The sequence below is a fragment of the Brassica napus genome, chromosome A5, assembly GCF_020379485.1.
Source record: "Brassica napus cultivar Da-Ae chromosome A5, Da-Ae, whole genome shotgun sequence".
Classification (NCBI taxonomy): Eukaryota; Viridiplantae; Streptophyta; class Magnoliopsida; order Brassicales; family Brassicaceae; genus Brassica; species Brassica napus.
The window spans coordinates 26,216,748-26,232,020 of record NC_063438.1 but is presented as its reverse complement, the minus strand read 5'-3'; the positions used below and the strand labels follow the sequence as shown (position 1 = coordinate 26,232,020).

At 35.5% G+C, this 15,273-nt stretch overlaps 4 protein-coding genes across 5 annotated transcripts; 1 reads left to right on the top strand and 3 right to left on the bottom strand.

Moving 5' to 3' along the window:
- Nucleotides 1-87: 87 nt before the first annotated feature.
- On the bottom strand, nt 88-1,720 carry LOC106452838 (elongation factor P). The gene is made up of 7 exons (XM_013895011.3): nt 1,398-1,720; nt 1,237-1,317; nt 979-1,085; nt 796-873; nt 597-698; nt 421-502; nt 88-347 (listed from the first exon to the last, which is right to left on the bottom strand). The coding sequence occupies exons 1-7, from the start codon at nt 1,534-1,536 to the stop codon at nt 229-231; spliced, it is 708 nt and encodes a 235-aa protein (XP_013750465.1). The 5' UTR covers nt 1,537-1,720; the 3' UTR covers nt 88-228.
- An 885-nt stretch (nt 1,721-2,605) lies between these two features.
- Nucleotides 2,606-5,880, bottom strand: LOC106452837 (probable serine/threonine-protein kinase PBL1). The gene is made up of 4 exons (XM_013895010.3): nt 5,674-5,880; nt 4,339-5,122; nt 4,005-4,262; nt 2,606-3,538 (listed from the first exon to the last, which is right to left on the bottom strand). Exons 2-4 carry the CDS (start codon nt 4,996-4,998, stop codon nt 2,774-2,776), a joined length of 1,683 nt encoding a protein of 560 aa, XP_013750464.2. The 5' UTR covers nt 4,999-5,122; nt 5,674-5,880; the 3' UTR covers nt 2,606-2,773.
- A 5,407-nt stretch (nt 5,881-11,287) lies between these two features.
- On the top strand, nt 11,288-13,551 carry LOC106452835 (F-box/kelch-repeat protein At5g38670). 2 transcript variants are annotated; one of them, XM_022719904.2, is made up of 2 exons: nt 11,288-11,300; nt 12,100-13,551. In XM_022719904.2, the coding sequence occupies exon 2, from the start codon at nt 12,130-12,132 to the stop codon at nt 13,321-13,323; it is 1,194 nt and encodes a 397-aa protein (XP_022575625.2). In that variant the 5' UTR covers nt 11,288-11,300; nt 12,100-12,129; the 3' UTR covers nt 13,324-13,551. The 2 variants fall into 2 exon arrangements, with proteins under 2 accessions (XP_022575625.2, XP_013750463.2); XM_013895009.3 differs by lacking the exon at nt 11,288-11,300 and adding an exon at nt 11,937-12,017.
- Nucleotides 13,552-14,176: 625 nt separating this feature from the next.
- Nucleotides 14,177-14,933, bottom strand: LOC106452834 (non-specific lipid-transfer protein 6). The gene is made up of 2 exons (XM_013895008.3): nt 14,419-14,933; nt 14,177-14,344 (listed from the first exon to the last, which is right to left on the bottom strand). The coding sequence occupies exons 1-2, from the start codon at nt 14,748-14,750 to the stop codon at nt 14,335-14,337; spliced, it is 342 nt and encodes a 113-aa protein (XP_013750462.1). The 5' UTR covers nt 14,751-14,933; the 3' UTR covers nt 14,177-14,334.
- Between the last annotated feature and the right edge of the window lie 340 nt (nt 14,934-15,273).

The window sequence follows — 15,273 nt, the reverse complement described above, 5'->3', positions numbered from 1 at the left end:
TGATTTTATGGTTGTGGTTTACTTAGTTTAAAGTAGGGCCCGTTAAAGTAAATACGATTTTTGTCTTGATTGATCGAAATAAACTTCTGGTGTTCAAATATTTTTTTTTTTTAAACATACAGTATATCCTCATTTCGAGCATTGCATATTTGCATATACATACAAAAATGATTATAATAGCCTCAACGGTTTGGATTTTGGATCCGATTAAATAGGTGTAGACACGGTTCACGCCCGGTTCATGTACATACCGGTTCTAGTATCCACCAAAATTTCTTCACCTATGTTAACAAAGAGTGGTACGGTAACTACTGCCCCCGTTTCCACTGTCGCAGGCTTTGATCCACCTATACACATCCACCACACCAGCAGCTTTAGACATTGTTTAAAAAAAGAGATTTGTGTAACATTATTTATTACCTTGTGCAGTGTCTCCACGAAGGCCAGGATCAACATCAACCACTTTGAGCGTAACCGTATTTGGTAGTTCAAAATCGATAACCTTGCAAAAATCAAGACAGACGCAAAGATATCAACATCACCGCTTCAACTGTGGAGTAGTGACTAAGAGACTAAAGTGTGTATATGTGTGTTACCTTGTCTTTCCAGTAGAGCAAGCTGCATTCCATTCCTTCTTTCAGCCATCTCGTCTTGTCACCCATATCAGATTCGTTGAGACGTGTTTCCTCGTACGTGCTCTGTAGATGAAGATTTTGAACAACAACACGAGGAGAATCGTATCACTACAACAACCATTGTTTTAAACGACGAAGAAAGAGAATGTATTGTACATACCAAATCCATGAAAACAAACTGAGACCCGTCTTTGTATGTGAACTGTTTGGTTTCTTTGAATACATTTGCTTCCTCGACCTGTGTAACATACAAGTGAATCAACTCATACTCAAATTATGGTGTCATTCGTTAAGAAGTACGATACAAAACGAAAAAAGAGAGAGAGAGAGAGAGGATGTTTACAGAGATTCCAGCACGAAAAGTTCTCTCCACTGTGCTACCATTAACATAGTTCCTGATCTTAGTTCTCACAAAGGCCGCACCTTTTCCTGGCTTGACATGAAGAAACTCTGCCACCCCCAAAAGAATAATAGAGACAAAACTCAAAAGTCTTGTAATTAAACCGAAAACAACGCTTAATTCATCAATAAACCAGTAACACTATCTATAATTTCACAAAACCAAAACCTTTAATCACAAGGAATTAAGAAGGAAGCATACCAAGCACACGCCAAGGAGCACCATCGACTTCAATATTAGTTCCGGCTTTGATGTCATTAGCAGACAAAGAGCAGCAAATCCCTACAAAACCAACGTCAGCCGGAATAAAAAATTTATTAAATCAATCCATATCAAAAGCGAGAGCAGGAGAGAAGACTAACCGGGAAACTTGTTGGTTCGAGGAGACATCCGCACAGAGAGTGCCGACCGATTAGAGAAAGATAGTGAGAGCGAAGTAGTTGAATAAGGGATGCAGAGTGAAGGAGACGAAGATACAGAGAAAGCCGCTCTTCCCGCCATTTTTGTTCTCTCGCCGGCGAGAAGTTAAAGCCGCTGTGTCTGAAAAGACTTTGGGATAAGATCTCAATGGAAAGGAACAACGAAGGTTAAAACGGAACCTCAATCACGACCGTAATGACACCAAAAAAAAACCGAACCGCATCTCGGTTTACTTGAAATATCCGGTTCTGTTAACATAACTGTTTCTTCATGTTTTTTAACGACCAAAGTATATCTTATAGCACAATTAGGCTCGGGCATAATATCCGTTCCGAATATCCAAATTAGTTTGCAATAAAACTATTTAAAACTATTTGAAACATAAATATGTACTTCCTCCGTTGAACTACAGGTTGAAATACATTCATATTTTCATTAATATCATTTATTTAACCAATAATATTTTAGATAATAAATTTATTTATAAGATCAAAGTATTTTACATTTAACATTGAACTAAAAGTAAATATAAATTGCATTGAGATTATAAAACGATACTATGTAACAAGAAAAAATGGTAAAATCACTTAATATGAAACATCGGTGTATGATATCTAAAGATAAGTATTTAAAATTTAAATAAGTACTTTATATATCCAATTTTATATAAATAAATAAATATATCTATATATATATAGTTCTTATGTTTTGTTTCTAAATTTTAGATTACTTCGGATTATATCTCTAGCTTTTTCATCATCTTTTTTTTGTTTTGTCGCTTTGTTTTCATTTTTCGCTCTGTAAACAGGTCGGTTGATGCCCTAGCTAAATCCCAACTATCAAACTTTATAGCCCTTCTTTAGGGTCTTTGCACTTTTAGTAATAAAATTTATTTGTTGCACAAAAAAAAATATTTTACTTCAAATTATCTAAACCGATCTGATATAACCCGAATCTAAACGATATATGATTATTTTATAGATTTTAGGATGCAATATAAATTAGAATCGAAATAATGTGTTATATCTAAACTAGATCCGTACTCACAAATATACTAGAATAGGATCTAAGGTGTATTATAAATTAAAACGGAAATCCAAAGTAACCGATCCGAACGTCCAGAACCGGAGCACAATACTCTGAATCTGTATTTGTCCGAAGAAGAAAGTTTCATTATATACACAACACAGCACTACACACTCCCTCTCGACGTTCAAATTCAACATTGAAAATAAAAACAACCTTTCTTATATTTGGAATCCAGAAACAAATCAAAGCCAATAAAGAAAGAAAAAAACAAATAAGAGATATAAACAAATCAAAACCCTTCAAGACTAGTTCTCCTACCACTGACCGAAGACAATCTCCTCACTTCCTCCCTACTCATCTCCTCCAACGACGAACACACTCTTGCCGGAAACACCGGCGGGAACGCCAACCCCCGTCCCCTAGTAGGCGAAACAGACGGCCGTCTCGCCGGAGGCGACGGCGAGAAGCTCGACCTCGGCGCAGCCCCTACCACCCCAGGAGTCCAAACAATCGTGTTTAAACTGCTCGATCTCCCCATATGCTTCCTCACCGCGGCCGGCGCGGGTTCTCGCAACGGGAACCTGCACGAGTACTTCATGTCCTGTATGATCTTGAGCTGATCCACGATGTTCCTCATCGTCGGACGCTCTGACGGCTCCGCCTGCAAACACCTCTGCGCTATATCCGCTATGCTCCTCGCGGCTTTCGCGGGGAACCGGCCTTTGAGCTGAGGGTCCATTATGAGAGAGAGTCTGCAGTCGTCGGCTAGAAAAGCTCTGCTCCATTTCACTAAGTTTCTCTCTTCTTTAGGGTAAGAGCCGTCCATGTTTTTGCGCCCTGTTAGCATCTCGAGGAGAACTATTCCGTAGCTCCACACGTTGCTCTTCGGTGTTAAGACTCCTCTCTCTAGCGTCTCCACCGAGAGATTCGCGAGTGCTGAGCTGTTTGAGGTCTCTGTCTCTGGCGCGTGGCCTACGCAGCCGTATCCGGATAGCTTCGCGCTGAAATCTTTGTCCACTTGGATGTTAGCCGTTGAAAATTCATTGTACATTGCCTGTTCAACACAAGACAAAAATGATCAGTACACACAAGAAATGTTCAAGAAATCTCTAGTTATAAAGGACTAACAACTAGACAAATTATTAGGAGCTTAATGAATTATCGATTTATTTTTTATATATTTTACATATTTATAAGATATTTTAGGTTTTGAGTTTAATTATAAAATTATTTTGATAAATTATCAAAATTAGATATACTAAACAAAAAATATTAAACAAATTTGTGGTTTTGTACTAATTTTACTGCTTAATTTAGCAGCTTTAGATGAATTTAGATCGATTTAACCAGTCTAGCACTGTTTTAACCATTTTAACCAATTTGCTGTTAAATAAATCGGATTTAAAAAAAAAAGTTTCAGACAGGATTGAGTTGCCACCCCTAACTTATTTTTAGAACCATGGGCACAAGTAACTACTAGGTTTCACGATGTTGACGTGGTTTTGTTGTGTCGTGTGTACCTGAAACGGGCCTTCTTCGTGTAAGAAGGTTAGCCCCTGAGCTGCGCATAGAGCGATCTTCATTCTAGTGTTCCAATCAAGCGGAGGACCATCTGATCTCCCGTGTAACAAACGGTCCAAGCTTCCAAGAGCAAGCCTCTCGTACACCAGCATCCTCGTGTCAGATCCATCGCGTGCGTGATAGCCCACCAGCTTACATAGATTCTGGTGTTGCAGCGACGCCAAGGTGTTCACTTCATTAGTAAACTCCCTAATACTCTGTAGCATAACAAATAAATAGTAAGAACACAAAACACACAAAAGGTAAACATAACAACGAATGTTTTATTTTTACCTGAGTCACAACGTGAAGGCGGACAACAGTTGCTTCGACCTTCTTTAAGTTTGTAGTCGAAGCCGCCTCGTCGCCAAACGAAGCCATGTACATAACAGACGAAAGACCTTCGGAGACGCAACGGTCCGTAGCAAACGCGCTACAAGCGGAGACTACTTCGTCATACGAGAAGCTTCTAACGGAGCCGCTTGGTGGCAAAGGGAGAGGTCCGGATACTGCTGATGAAGATAACCTCCCGCTGCTTCCGTTAAACGATTTAAAGCTCCCCCAGTTCTTTAGCGAAGAGCCGGTTCTTGGAGACGGTAGTGGAAGTGGTTGTGGTTGTGGGGTAGGCTCTTTGGTAGAGCTGCGTGGATCTTTAGGTTGTTGTTCGTCTTGCTCCTCGTGGTAAACTCCTGCGAGTAAATCACGCTCCGCTGTACCGTGGATGCTTGAAGGAGCAGACATCACTCTCGCCCTGCTTGTCATCTCTCCGTTGCTGGAGTGAACTGGCTTCACTCTAGTTCTGAAGCTAGGAGGAGCTGATTGTAGATTACGGCTTGGAGGTTTAGGTGGCTCTGGTAAAGCAATAGGCTTGCTTTCTTCAAGATCTAACCTCTTCATAGAAACCGAGCCGCCACGTTTCTTCTTGCTTTTCAAAGGGAAACATCCTAACACCATCTTTTTTTTTTCAATTCTGTTTTTGTGAAGTTACCACTTTGATTCTATGAACAACACAGTGGTTCTTTTATACATAAAGCTCGATGGATGATGCAGTAACTGAAGCCTAGACTCACAAATTCATCTGAAAATGATTAAAACACACACAAACTTTTTTTAGCAACAGAGACAAACATATAGGCATAATAAACAGATCCGTTCATGCATGTGTTAGATCGATGGACACAGAACTTGACTCAAGAGAAAACAATGAGCTCAAACTTTCGTAGAAATGGATTAGATCTCGTGGTTTAAGAAAGCATATGATGGTTCCTTATATAAGCCCTAATTTTTATCAATAAAACAGCTACAAATATTGTTAAAGATGCAATATTTGGAATCTTAAGACACGTTTTCGATATGTTTATTAGACAACATGTACATTAGATTAATCCCCCCGGTAAAGACAAGAAACAATAAATCCAGGAAAATTATATCATTGGCTAAAAACTCAATTCAGATATTTATTTTCTACTTTTAAACAGAGTTAATTCGTTAGATCAGAGTTTTTTTTCACTGAAATAAATCACAATCTGTTCATGTTAAAGTTTGTTATCCGAAAGAAAGAAATTAAAAAAAAAACAAATTCGATCTAGAAACAAATCAAACGTATAGATGAGAGTTCTTTGTTCAAACCTGGGAGGAACAAGAAGCCAATACAACTCTTAGGAGACGAAGGTGAAACTGCGATGAGGCAGAGAGAGAGAGATGGAGATTCAAAGAAGAGTGAAAATGAAATCGGAAATTTCAGAGAAAGAAAGGAAACTCATGAGAGGAATGGTCTGTTTAGGAAAGTGAGAGATATTAGAGAGAGAGAGATAGGTGGGACCCAGATGAGGCAGTGGTCAAAGTTCAAACCAAAACAGATATACAAAGATTTGTAATTAATTTACTTAATCTTAATTCAATTCCTCAGCTAACTATTTTGGAATTTTCTTTCTTTACTTTTTTTATACTATTCACCTTTTGCCCCCTTCACTTTTTGTTTTCTTCTTTATAACCTCGTCACATTTATCATATACTATATTATATTTCTTTTTATTTTTACAAAACAAATATACATTCCACTCAAAGGGCAGCTAAAAATATCAAAATTCATATATAAATTATATGTAAATATATTATTACCTAGAAAATGTTGGATTCTAAAATACAATTTCTTTTATAAATTCTATCGGATGATCTGGTCGGTATCAGAAGAAATACACTTAATGCTACAGAGTGGACTGGTTATCATACTGTCTGATCCGAGTTTGGAATACCTCTCGACTAATGTTAGGAATGAACCAATCATCTGTTACAATCAACTATGTAAACCACTTGGACCGAATTTAAATTCAAAGTCCCGCCTAACCAAGTGATGATAATTTAGTTCCTATAAAAAATTAAATTCATAATTGATGTGAATATACATCAAACTCCAAAAAGATTGTCACTAAGCTAAAATACATTTATTTACATATATGGCAATTGATGCATCATATACATCACAAATAATGTTTTTTTTTTCTTCGTTCTAAAGTCTGTTTTGAATCAATCTAACACTGACGACATGGACCATTTATTTTATAATTTCAAATGAAATTTTCATTCATTCCTAAATTAATACAGAAACTGATAAGGAGGAGGCAAAGTTGTAAAATCAAAGCAAAGCCTAGATTTCCAGTAAAGAGGGCCATCGATTAAAGCGACATCTCAGTCAAACTTGGAAAACTAAAATTATTTGTTTTTGTTCAATAATTAAAATAGGCAAGTAAGCATCATCGTCTAATTGGGTTTTGTTTACTGGTCAAATGGCTAATTAGATAGCTTGTTGACCCTTATATCAAAACCGTTCATTTAGATCACATTGAGCCTTACCAACGGTTGATAACCTGTCACGTCTTGCTAAGGTGGGACCCGCTGACATCGTTTTTGGAAGGTTTCAAATAATAAACAAAAGGAAAATTTTAGAAAACAAGGTTAAGCACACGCGCTGTGCACGCACGCGTGCGACTGAACTTTTTTATTAACTCAAACAAAAATCAGACAGCAGAGGACACGTGGGGTCCTTTCAAACCACTCTCCATCTTTTCACCTCTCTTCTTCTATCTACTTCCAGATTTAACATTATCATCCCTCACATTCACAAATATTTGAAATAGAACCGAAAGTTTTCTTGTAGTAACTTTCGGCTTTCCACATCATATCCGTCGTAGGCTGCAACTAATAGTCTAATATGACATTTACCTTGTGGAAGTTACTTATCTTTCAAATGAGATAGCTTCTCTGTCTCTAGGCAGTTTTTCTCATATTACAAAACGAAAAATAAATAAAAAAATTAGATTGAATAACTTGGATAATATTCAACACTAGTATGCACGTTTATGTTGATACCCAGTTTAATACTTTTCTGGTCTATCTATTTTTTCGGCGTATACTTTTCTCATTATGCAAGTAGACTTTTTGAAGTTTGTTGGAATATATAATTATGGGTTTGAACGAGGTCGGCTTTACTTTGGAATGTTTTTGAATAAGCCACATAAATAATGATTTTCACGTTTGACTAATTATTATTTCACTGGTGAGAATAAATATCCACTGTTAATACAAAATACTATTCTACTCTAATGATTTCATGTGTGATAATTGGCCAAATTTTGAATTTGCAAAAAAGTGGTTTGTGTTTTTTGCAAGTATTGGTAAATTTTAAGTTCTTCAAGTTGTAAGGATAAATTTTACGCATACATGAAATATATTGTGATCTTCTTAACCCATGTTCTTTTATATTATCATAACTCAATCATCTCATTGATGAGATAATGATCATTTGATTGGATTAATAAAAATGTTTATTGATATTTCATAAAACAAATCGACGAATCAATCTAATGCAATAAAGCTACAATAAATAAAAATAATGGTTAATGAATCATCTAAAAGAAGGTAAGAGATTATTCTCTTTACCATTCTTATCAGGACTCGTCAACCATATAGGTGCATACTAATCATTTATTCGCTTTTTCATGTTTTTCATGTATGTGTTACTGTTTCATGTGCATTATGACCAACGTGATTCATGACTTCAGGGCAGCAAAGAGGAGTTGATGGACTCTATGTTGGTCTTTGTAGTCCCATGCAAAATAAGTACAACTACAAACACCAATCGTTTAATACAAATAACTTATTAGGTCCACAACGATAACCCAAAACTAAATTCCCAATTTAGGTTTTGGGGGTGTATTTTTTGGGCAAATCGCAGTGATGAAGTGTTTGTGTACTCCTTTTGAAGTTCTAGTTTTAGAATTTTCTTAAGATCTTGAATGAACTTGTTCCTATTGATTTGAGCTGGACTGGCTTTTCTAACAATCAAAACCTTTCCTGTGATTGGATAAACACCATAGAAGTCACGCTTATCGGAATTCAGGCCGGACATCTGAAAGGAGCAAAAGAGTATCAAGAATTTTAATATATCAAGGAAAAAACTGAAACAAAATATAAAGCAACTGTGTTTTTTCTTATTGAGAATAAACGATGACTATATATACAGCTCACAACTCAAACAGAAAATCCCAAGACTTTGTTTACATGAAATTTATTCAAAACAATTACTCCTCGGAATCTCGTAAACGAACTCAATGACTTGTTTAATGTTGACCAACTCAACCCAATAACTCGTTCAACGACTTCTACAAAAACAAGAGACATAGACCATGCTGCTAGAGCTTTGGAGGAATCTCTCTCAGTCAAAATCAAGGTACACCTATTTGAATTCTTTCCTCCAGCTTACCTGGCATCTTCTAATTTATTCGGTAGAACTTCTCTCCCCTCAGTGTTACCAGCCATGGTTCTGAAGAGAGCACCAAATCAACACACACAAAAATCGCTAAAAATAAGCATCCCATTAGGCATATATTATCAAAATCGTGCTTACTATATATTGAAATCGCAATTTGGAGAACTGGAGACAAGATGAGGGACTTCTCAAGTACTATGGATATTGATGCAGCATTATAATACTTCACCTCCAAGCAACTGTTTTCTATTTTGGCTTTTAAAATTTTTTATTTTCTATCTATGATTTCCTTTTATGAGTTTTTCTATTTTTAAGAGACTTAGGTTATTATAAACCGTCTCTAAGTCATTGTAAGTTGGCTTTGATAATTAGTTTTTGAAAAATACTCCTTTGTTTCAAAACACTTGATGTTTTAGGTGAATGCACAAGAATTAAGACATCTCTACTATATAAAAGAAACTAATTTAAAGACTCCTAAGCTATGCCACATCAGCAAAAATATTTGTATCCAATCAAAGTTACACATTTAACAAGCTTAAATAAAATCCAACCTTAGTCGAAATCCGTTCTCTAATCATATTACAACGAAATCTATTTTCTTTAAACAACAAATTTTCAAGAGATTAAATATGATCCACATTTATTCAGCCAATATTTTTCCTCACCTTCCCATACCTTTTCTCTATCCTTTCTCTACAGTTTAAAGAAAAATCAATAGTCCTCATGAATCATTTCTCTACAGTTTAAAGAAAAATCAATAGTCCTCATAAATCTTATATAATTAAAAAAGTTTAATGAATCATTTATTCAAATTGGCACAAAACAATGATGAAACAAATAGTTTTTAAAAATCAAATAATGTATAAACATATACAAATAATTTATTCCAAAAATGTTATAAAATAAATAGTAAAATCTTAGCGAAGAAGATAACTTAAAATATATAATAAAACTAAACTTATATATTTGTTTTCAGTAGTATGGTGATATGAATAAATTAAAAAAAACAAATCAAACTATTAATTTAAAACAGTTTATTTTTCAAAGTATAAGAGCATTAAAAATTTGGATTAAAACAAAAATTTAAATATTTTATATTTGATGGATATACAATTACTATATAAAAGAAACTAATTTAAAGACTCCTAAGCTATGCCACATCAGCAAAAATATTTGTATCCAATCAAAGTTACACATTTAACAAGCTTAAATAAAATCCAACCTTAGTCGAAATCCGTTCTCTAATCATATTACAACGAAATCTATTTTCTTTAAACAACAAATTTTCAAGAGATTAAATATGATCCACATTTATTCAGCCAATATTTTTCCTCACCTTCCCATACCTTTTCTCTATCCTTTCTCTACAGTTTAAAGAAAAATCAATAGTCCTCATGAATCATTTCTCTACAGTTTAAAGAAAAATCAATAGTCCTCATAAATCTTATATAATTAAAAAAGTTTAATGAATCATTTATTCAAATTGGCACAAAACAATGATGAAACAAATAGTTTTTAAAAATCAAATAATGTATAAACATATACAAATAATTTATTCCAAAAATGTTATAAAATAAATAGTAAAATCTTAGCGAAGAAGATAACTTAAAATATATAATAAAACTAAACTTATATATTTGTTTTCAGTAGTATGGTGATATGAATAAATTAAAAAAAACAAATCAAACTATTAATTTAAAACAGTTTATTTTTCAAAGTATAAGAGCATTAAAAATTTGGATTAAAACAAAAATTTAAATATTTTATATTTGATGGATATACAATTTTTTGGATGAAACATTTACTAAACACTATTATATACTATTTCTCCTATTTTAAAATATTCAATATATTTATAATTAACACCAGATCAAAAAAATAACAGCTGAGAAATTACATAAATGTAAAATAAAAAACAAAGTGAAATTTATCAGTTCAAAAAAATCACAACGAAAACTCAAATCGATCACCATATGTTACACATTACCTTAGACATTTTAATTTTTTGAAAAGTAAAATGGTATAAAATATTCAAATATATAAAGATGTAAAATGAGTTTCAAAAATAATAATAATAAAGATATAAAATTAAGTTTATAAGGTACAATCCGCGCGTAGCGCGGACAAGAATTCTAGTACTCTTAACGGCACTTGAATTAACAATGTAGTTATAAATGTTTGTAAAATTATTGTTTTAGAGTAAAAGATAGAAGCTTCAAGTCTAAAATGGGTTTAGTATTGTAGAAAGATCCAAAATTCTAAAATTTCAGACATCTTTTGTAAAAACGAAATGCTATACCCAAAATAGTGTGCTTAACAAAGCCCAATAGAAAAGACAACGAAATGCTATAATCCAAAATCCGCATTTAAAATTGTAGTGAGAGGTAGTGGGCTTAATAAAGCCCAATACAAAAGACCCCATACCCAAAATAGTAGTAGACACAGCAGCTTTGAAAAAATCAAACCAAACGGCGCGAAGAAGAAGAAGGTTGCAGTTTCGTTTACTTCCGAGAGGAACCCTAATTTCACCTACCAACCCCTAAATTGGAGCCGAAATAGAGAGGTTGATCAAGGGCGATTCCGTATCGACGAGGAGGAAGAGTAGGACTACGAGTATTAGGGAGAAGAAGAAGAAGAAGCTCACATCATCATCGTCGTCACTTCCCTATGATATGCTAGTGATGATCGTGGCACGCGTTCCAAGATCGTACTATCGGACTTTGTCACTAGTCTCCAAGAGCTTCCGATGTATGGTGGTTTCACCTGAGCTTTACAAGGTTAGGTCACTCTTGGGCCTCACGGAGACTTGTCTCTATGTCTCCCCCAATTTGTTTTGTTTGTATTTAACGGTACTTGAATTAATAATGTATCATCTAGTTATAAATGTTTGTAAAATTATTGGTTTAGAGTAAAAGATAGAAGCTTTAAGTCTAAAATGGTTTAGTATTGTAGAAAGATCCAAAATTCTAAAATTTCAGACATGTTTTGTAAAAACGAAATGCTATACGCACCCAAAATAGTGTGCTTAACAAAGCCCAATAGAAAATACCCCATACCCAAAACGAAATGCTATAACCCAAAATCCGCATTTAAATTGTAGAGAGAGGTAGTGGGCTTAATAAAGCCCAATACAAAAGACCCCATACCCATAATAGTACACAGCAGCTTTGAAAAAATCAAACCAAACGGCGAGAAGAAGAAGAAGGTCGCAGTTTCGTTTTCTTTCGAGAGGAACCCTAATTTCACCTACTCAATAATTTTTTTTGTTTGTTCGTTTGTTCCGCCAGGGAGGCGCCAACCCCTAAATTGGAGCCGAAATGGAGAGGTTGATCAAGGGCGATTCCGTATCGACGAGGAGGAAGAGGAAGACAACGACGACTACGAGTATTAGGGAGAAGAAGAAGAAGAAGCTCACATCATCGTCGTCACTTCCCTATGATTTGCTAGTGATGATCGTGGCACGCGTTCCAAGATCGTACTATCGGACTTTGTCACTAGTCTCCAAGAGCTTCCGATCTATGGTGGTTTCACCTGAGCTTTACAAGGTTAGGTCACTCTTGGGCCTCACGGAGACTTGTCTCTATGTTTGCTTGAGGTTCGGGTTTACTTGTTATAAGTGGTACACCCTCTCCAAGAGTAGTGGCGGCGGCGGCTACGTTTTGGCTAGAGTCTTAATGCCCGATGATGATGATTCTCCTCGTATGGTGGGTTTGTGTTATTCAGATCTTGTGGCGGTTGGTTCTGATATCTACAACATTGGCGTAGCAGATAAAAATAAAACCATGCCCACCTCTGGGGTCTCGATCCTTGATTGCAAGACTCACAGGTGGCGTAAGTCTCCACGCATGCCAGTGGAGCTAACTGAACTTTCTGCCAGGGTCCTTGATCGCAAGATATATGTACTGGGACGACGCTTCCATCATCTTGATGGTTCCTGGAAGAGCTCCTTCGAGGTATTCAACACAAACACCCAAACTTGGGATCTCCCTTCCTGTGGTGGTTTTGATAGCGCCAGAATCAATTTTCTTATTGACGGAAAGCTCCACGTGGTGACTTTATTCGATGGGGTGTTTGCTTTCGACTCAAAGCAATGTAGATGGGACCTGGTTGAACAATATCCAAGCACGGGTACTATGTGCTCAGGTTCTTTCTGCGAGGTTGATAATGTTCTCTACTCTGTTTCTAAAGACGGAGCTCTGACATGGTATGACTCCGACAATACAAGCTGGAGAGATTTGAACGGTTTGGTAGGCCTACCTAAGTTGCCTAGTCCTCTTGATGGTTATGGTTCTTATGTTAAACTGACGGGTTACGGTGGTGGAAAGATGATGGTTTTCTGGAATTGCAATTTAGGTATTCACCGCCCGTTTCAAAGGGACACCATATATTGTGCCGAGATAGCCCTTGAAAGACGCAATGGAGATTGTTGGGGCAAACTTGAGTGGTTTGATAGTATGCTTTTAGTCCCTTTGGAAACCCAGTTCGTTAAGGTTCTTGCTGTAACGCTTTGAATGATGATGATGATGAATGTGGTGGTGTCTTTCTTTAACTTTATTTTGTTTTGGAATGGCTTTTTCTTTGGTTATGCGTTTTGTTTGTTTAGTTTATAATAAGGTGTGAAATCACATGTTTTGTATTGTTGTTGTGTTGTTGTGTAGTCTTGTATCACGGACTAGAGTGTGGTTGATTCACATGTTTTGTATTGTTGTTGTGTTGTTCTCTATATATGTGTTTATTCAGCTTGGTCATTTTATAGACAAAGTCATTCACTCATCAAACAAGTTCCTTCTTCTCTCCTTCTCACAATCATCGTACAAGTTCTATTCAATCACAATACAATTTCCATTCTTCTCACAAAGTCATCAAACAAATTCCTTCGTTTTTATCTTTTATCTTTTTATTTTAAAATCAATGTTTAAAATGTTATCTTGTACTATTGTTTAAGAAAAAAGTTTAAGTTTAATAAGAAAAATAAAAAAAATTGGTGTTTAATTAATTTTTTTTTAAACCCTTAAATAAGAGATTTGCAATGGAGCACATAAATTTTCAGGTCTCTTAATCTAGTCTTTTGATTCACTTTTATAATTAAAAAATATTAAAAAAAAATAAGAGACCCATTTAGAGTCTAGGATAATGGTGCTCTAAAGTATTGAATTTTTGCATATAATAGGTTTACTTCATGCAATGTGGAAGCTGGTTCAGCTCGAAGTGGATTTTTGGTTGGTAACAACTAACATAACATAACGAATCTTTTTACATTTGGTCGTAATTTTAACGTGGAACACTCAATTTTTATAATCGTTTGTTTGAGTGTTAACTGTATCTGAGGGAACGTCGAGAATAGTTTAATTTGGTCTCATATCATAAGGAAATGCATGTTGATAATTTATTATAACTCTCAAGAACATAGAAGTGACGATACATCACACATTAACGTAGCTAGTAGCAAACCATACGTTCTAATTTATTACTGACTTCTTAGTTCTTGTAGTAATAGTAGTAGCTTCCTTGTCTTCTTTCTCTCAGTTGATACTGTAAACAAAACGAAAAACAGAATAAGTGGTTGAGATTATTGTTTTCATTTACAGAGCTGGTTCTTGTTTTACCTGTCGCAGTTGGTGGAAGGGCTGATACTGTAAGGGAGATTCACACCACACTTAGCAGGCAGAGACTGAGCATTGTTGACGTTGTTAGAAGAGAAAGAGACTCCTCCGATAGCATTTTTGATGCAACGGCAAACGCCCTGACGGTCCACAGGGGTTTGGGCCTGACTGTTGAGCGTTCTGATGCCGTTGCAGCAGTTCGCTGGGACGTTACCGCCTTGAACCACGTAGGAGAGACAAGGGTAAAGATCTCCAACCACTGCGTTGCAAGACACGGCTGCTTCACCACGGTGGAAAGCAAGAACTAGGAACAAGGCTAGTAAGAGAGATCTCATGTTACTTTATGTTTGTTTCTCTTGTGTTTTTTTCTTCTCTTTTTGTTGGGTACTTTGGTTAAGGAATTGATAGGTTATATATAGGTGGGTTGAATCTAGGGTTGGTAGTTGACGAGGAGTGATTGCTAGGATACGAATTAGGTGAGAGTGAATTTAATGTTTACCTTCAACCAATTAAGATCCAACCCTCCTGATTCATTTTATTAACTGCATTGTATCTAACAGTTTTGAACATAACACTATGGGTTATGCAATTCAAGACGGGTTGTAAATGATACAACTAATTCGCTGCCAATCCATCAAATTATTGAAATGCTAACATGTTTCAGTTGAAATGTTGCTTAATACATAGCGTGTGATTCTTTTACATTCAAAGATTAGAATTGCTCATGTTATAAATTTTGGATATGGAGTAAGCTGACGTAATATATCAAATATTGACTACCAAAATTTATACAATTACTGGCTAAGTACGGGCGATGGATCATTTGATTTGAGCTCATGGTGGCATTGAACTCTAGAG

What these genes read in the sequence shown, in the direction of transcription:
- LOC106452838 (XM_013895011.3), bottom strand. Translation starts at nt 1,536, where the DNA reads ATGGCGGGAAGAGCGGCTTTCTCTGTATCTTCGTCTCCTTCACTCTGC. An exon ending in TCGAACCAACAAGTTTCCCG is followed by an intron (nt 1,318 to 1,397) that starts GTTAGTCTTCTC and finishes TTGGTTTTGTAG; the next exon opens with GGATTTGCTGCTCTTTGTCT. An exon ending in TGCTCTACTGGAAAGACAAG is followed by an intron (nt 503 to 596) that starts GTAACACACATA and finishes GATTTTTGCAAG; the next exon opens with GTTATCGATTTTGAACTACC.
- LOC106452837 (XM_013895010.3), bottom strand. Translation starts at nt 4,998, where the DNA reads ATGGTGTTAGGATGTTTCCCTTTGAAAAGCAAGAAGAAACGTGGCGGC. An exon ending in GCCTTCACGTTGTGACTCAG is followed by an intron (nt 4,263 to 4,338) that starts GTAAAAATAAAA and finishes GTTATGCTACAG; the next exon opens with AGTATTAGGGAGTTTACTAA. An exon ending in ACGAAGAAGGCCCGTTTCAG is followed by an intron (nt 3,539 to 4,004) that starts GTACACACGACA and finishes TGTGTTGAACAG; the next exon opens with GCAATGTACAATGAATTTTC.
- LOC106452835 (XM_022719904.2), top strand. Translation starts at nt 12,130, where the DNA reads ATGGAGAGGTTGATCAAGGGCGATTCCGTATCGACGAGGAGGAAGAGG.
- LOC106452834 (XM_013895008.3), bottom strand. Translation starts at nt 14,750, where the DNA reads ATGAGATCTCTCTTACTAGCCTTGTTCCTAGTTCTTGCTTTCCACCGT.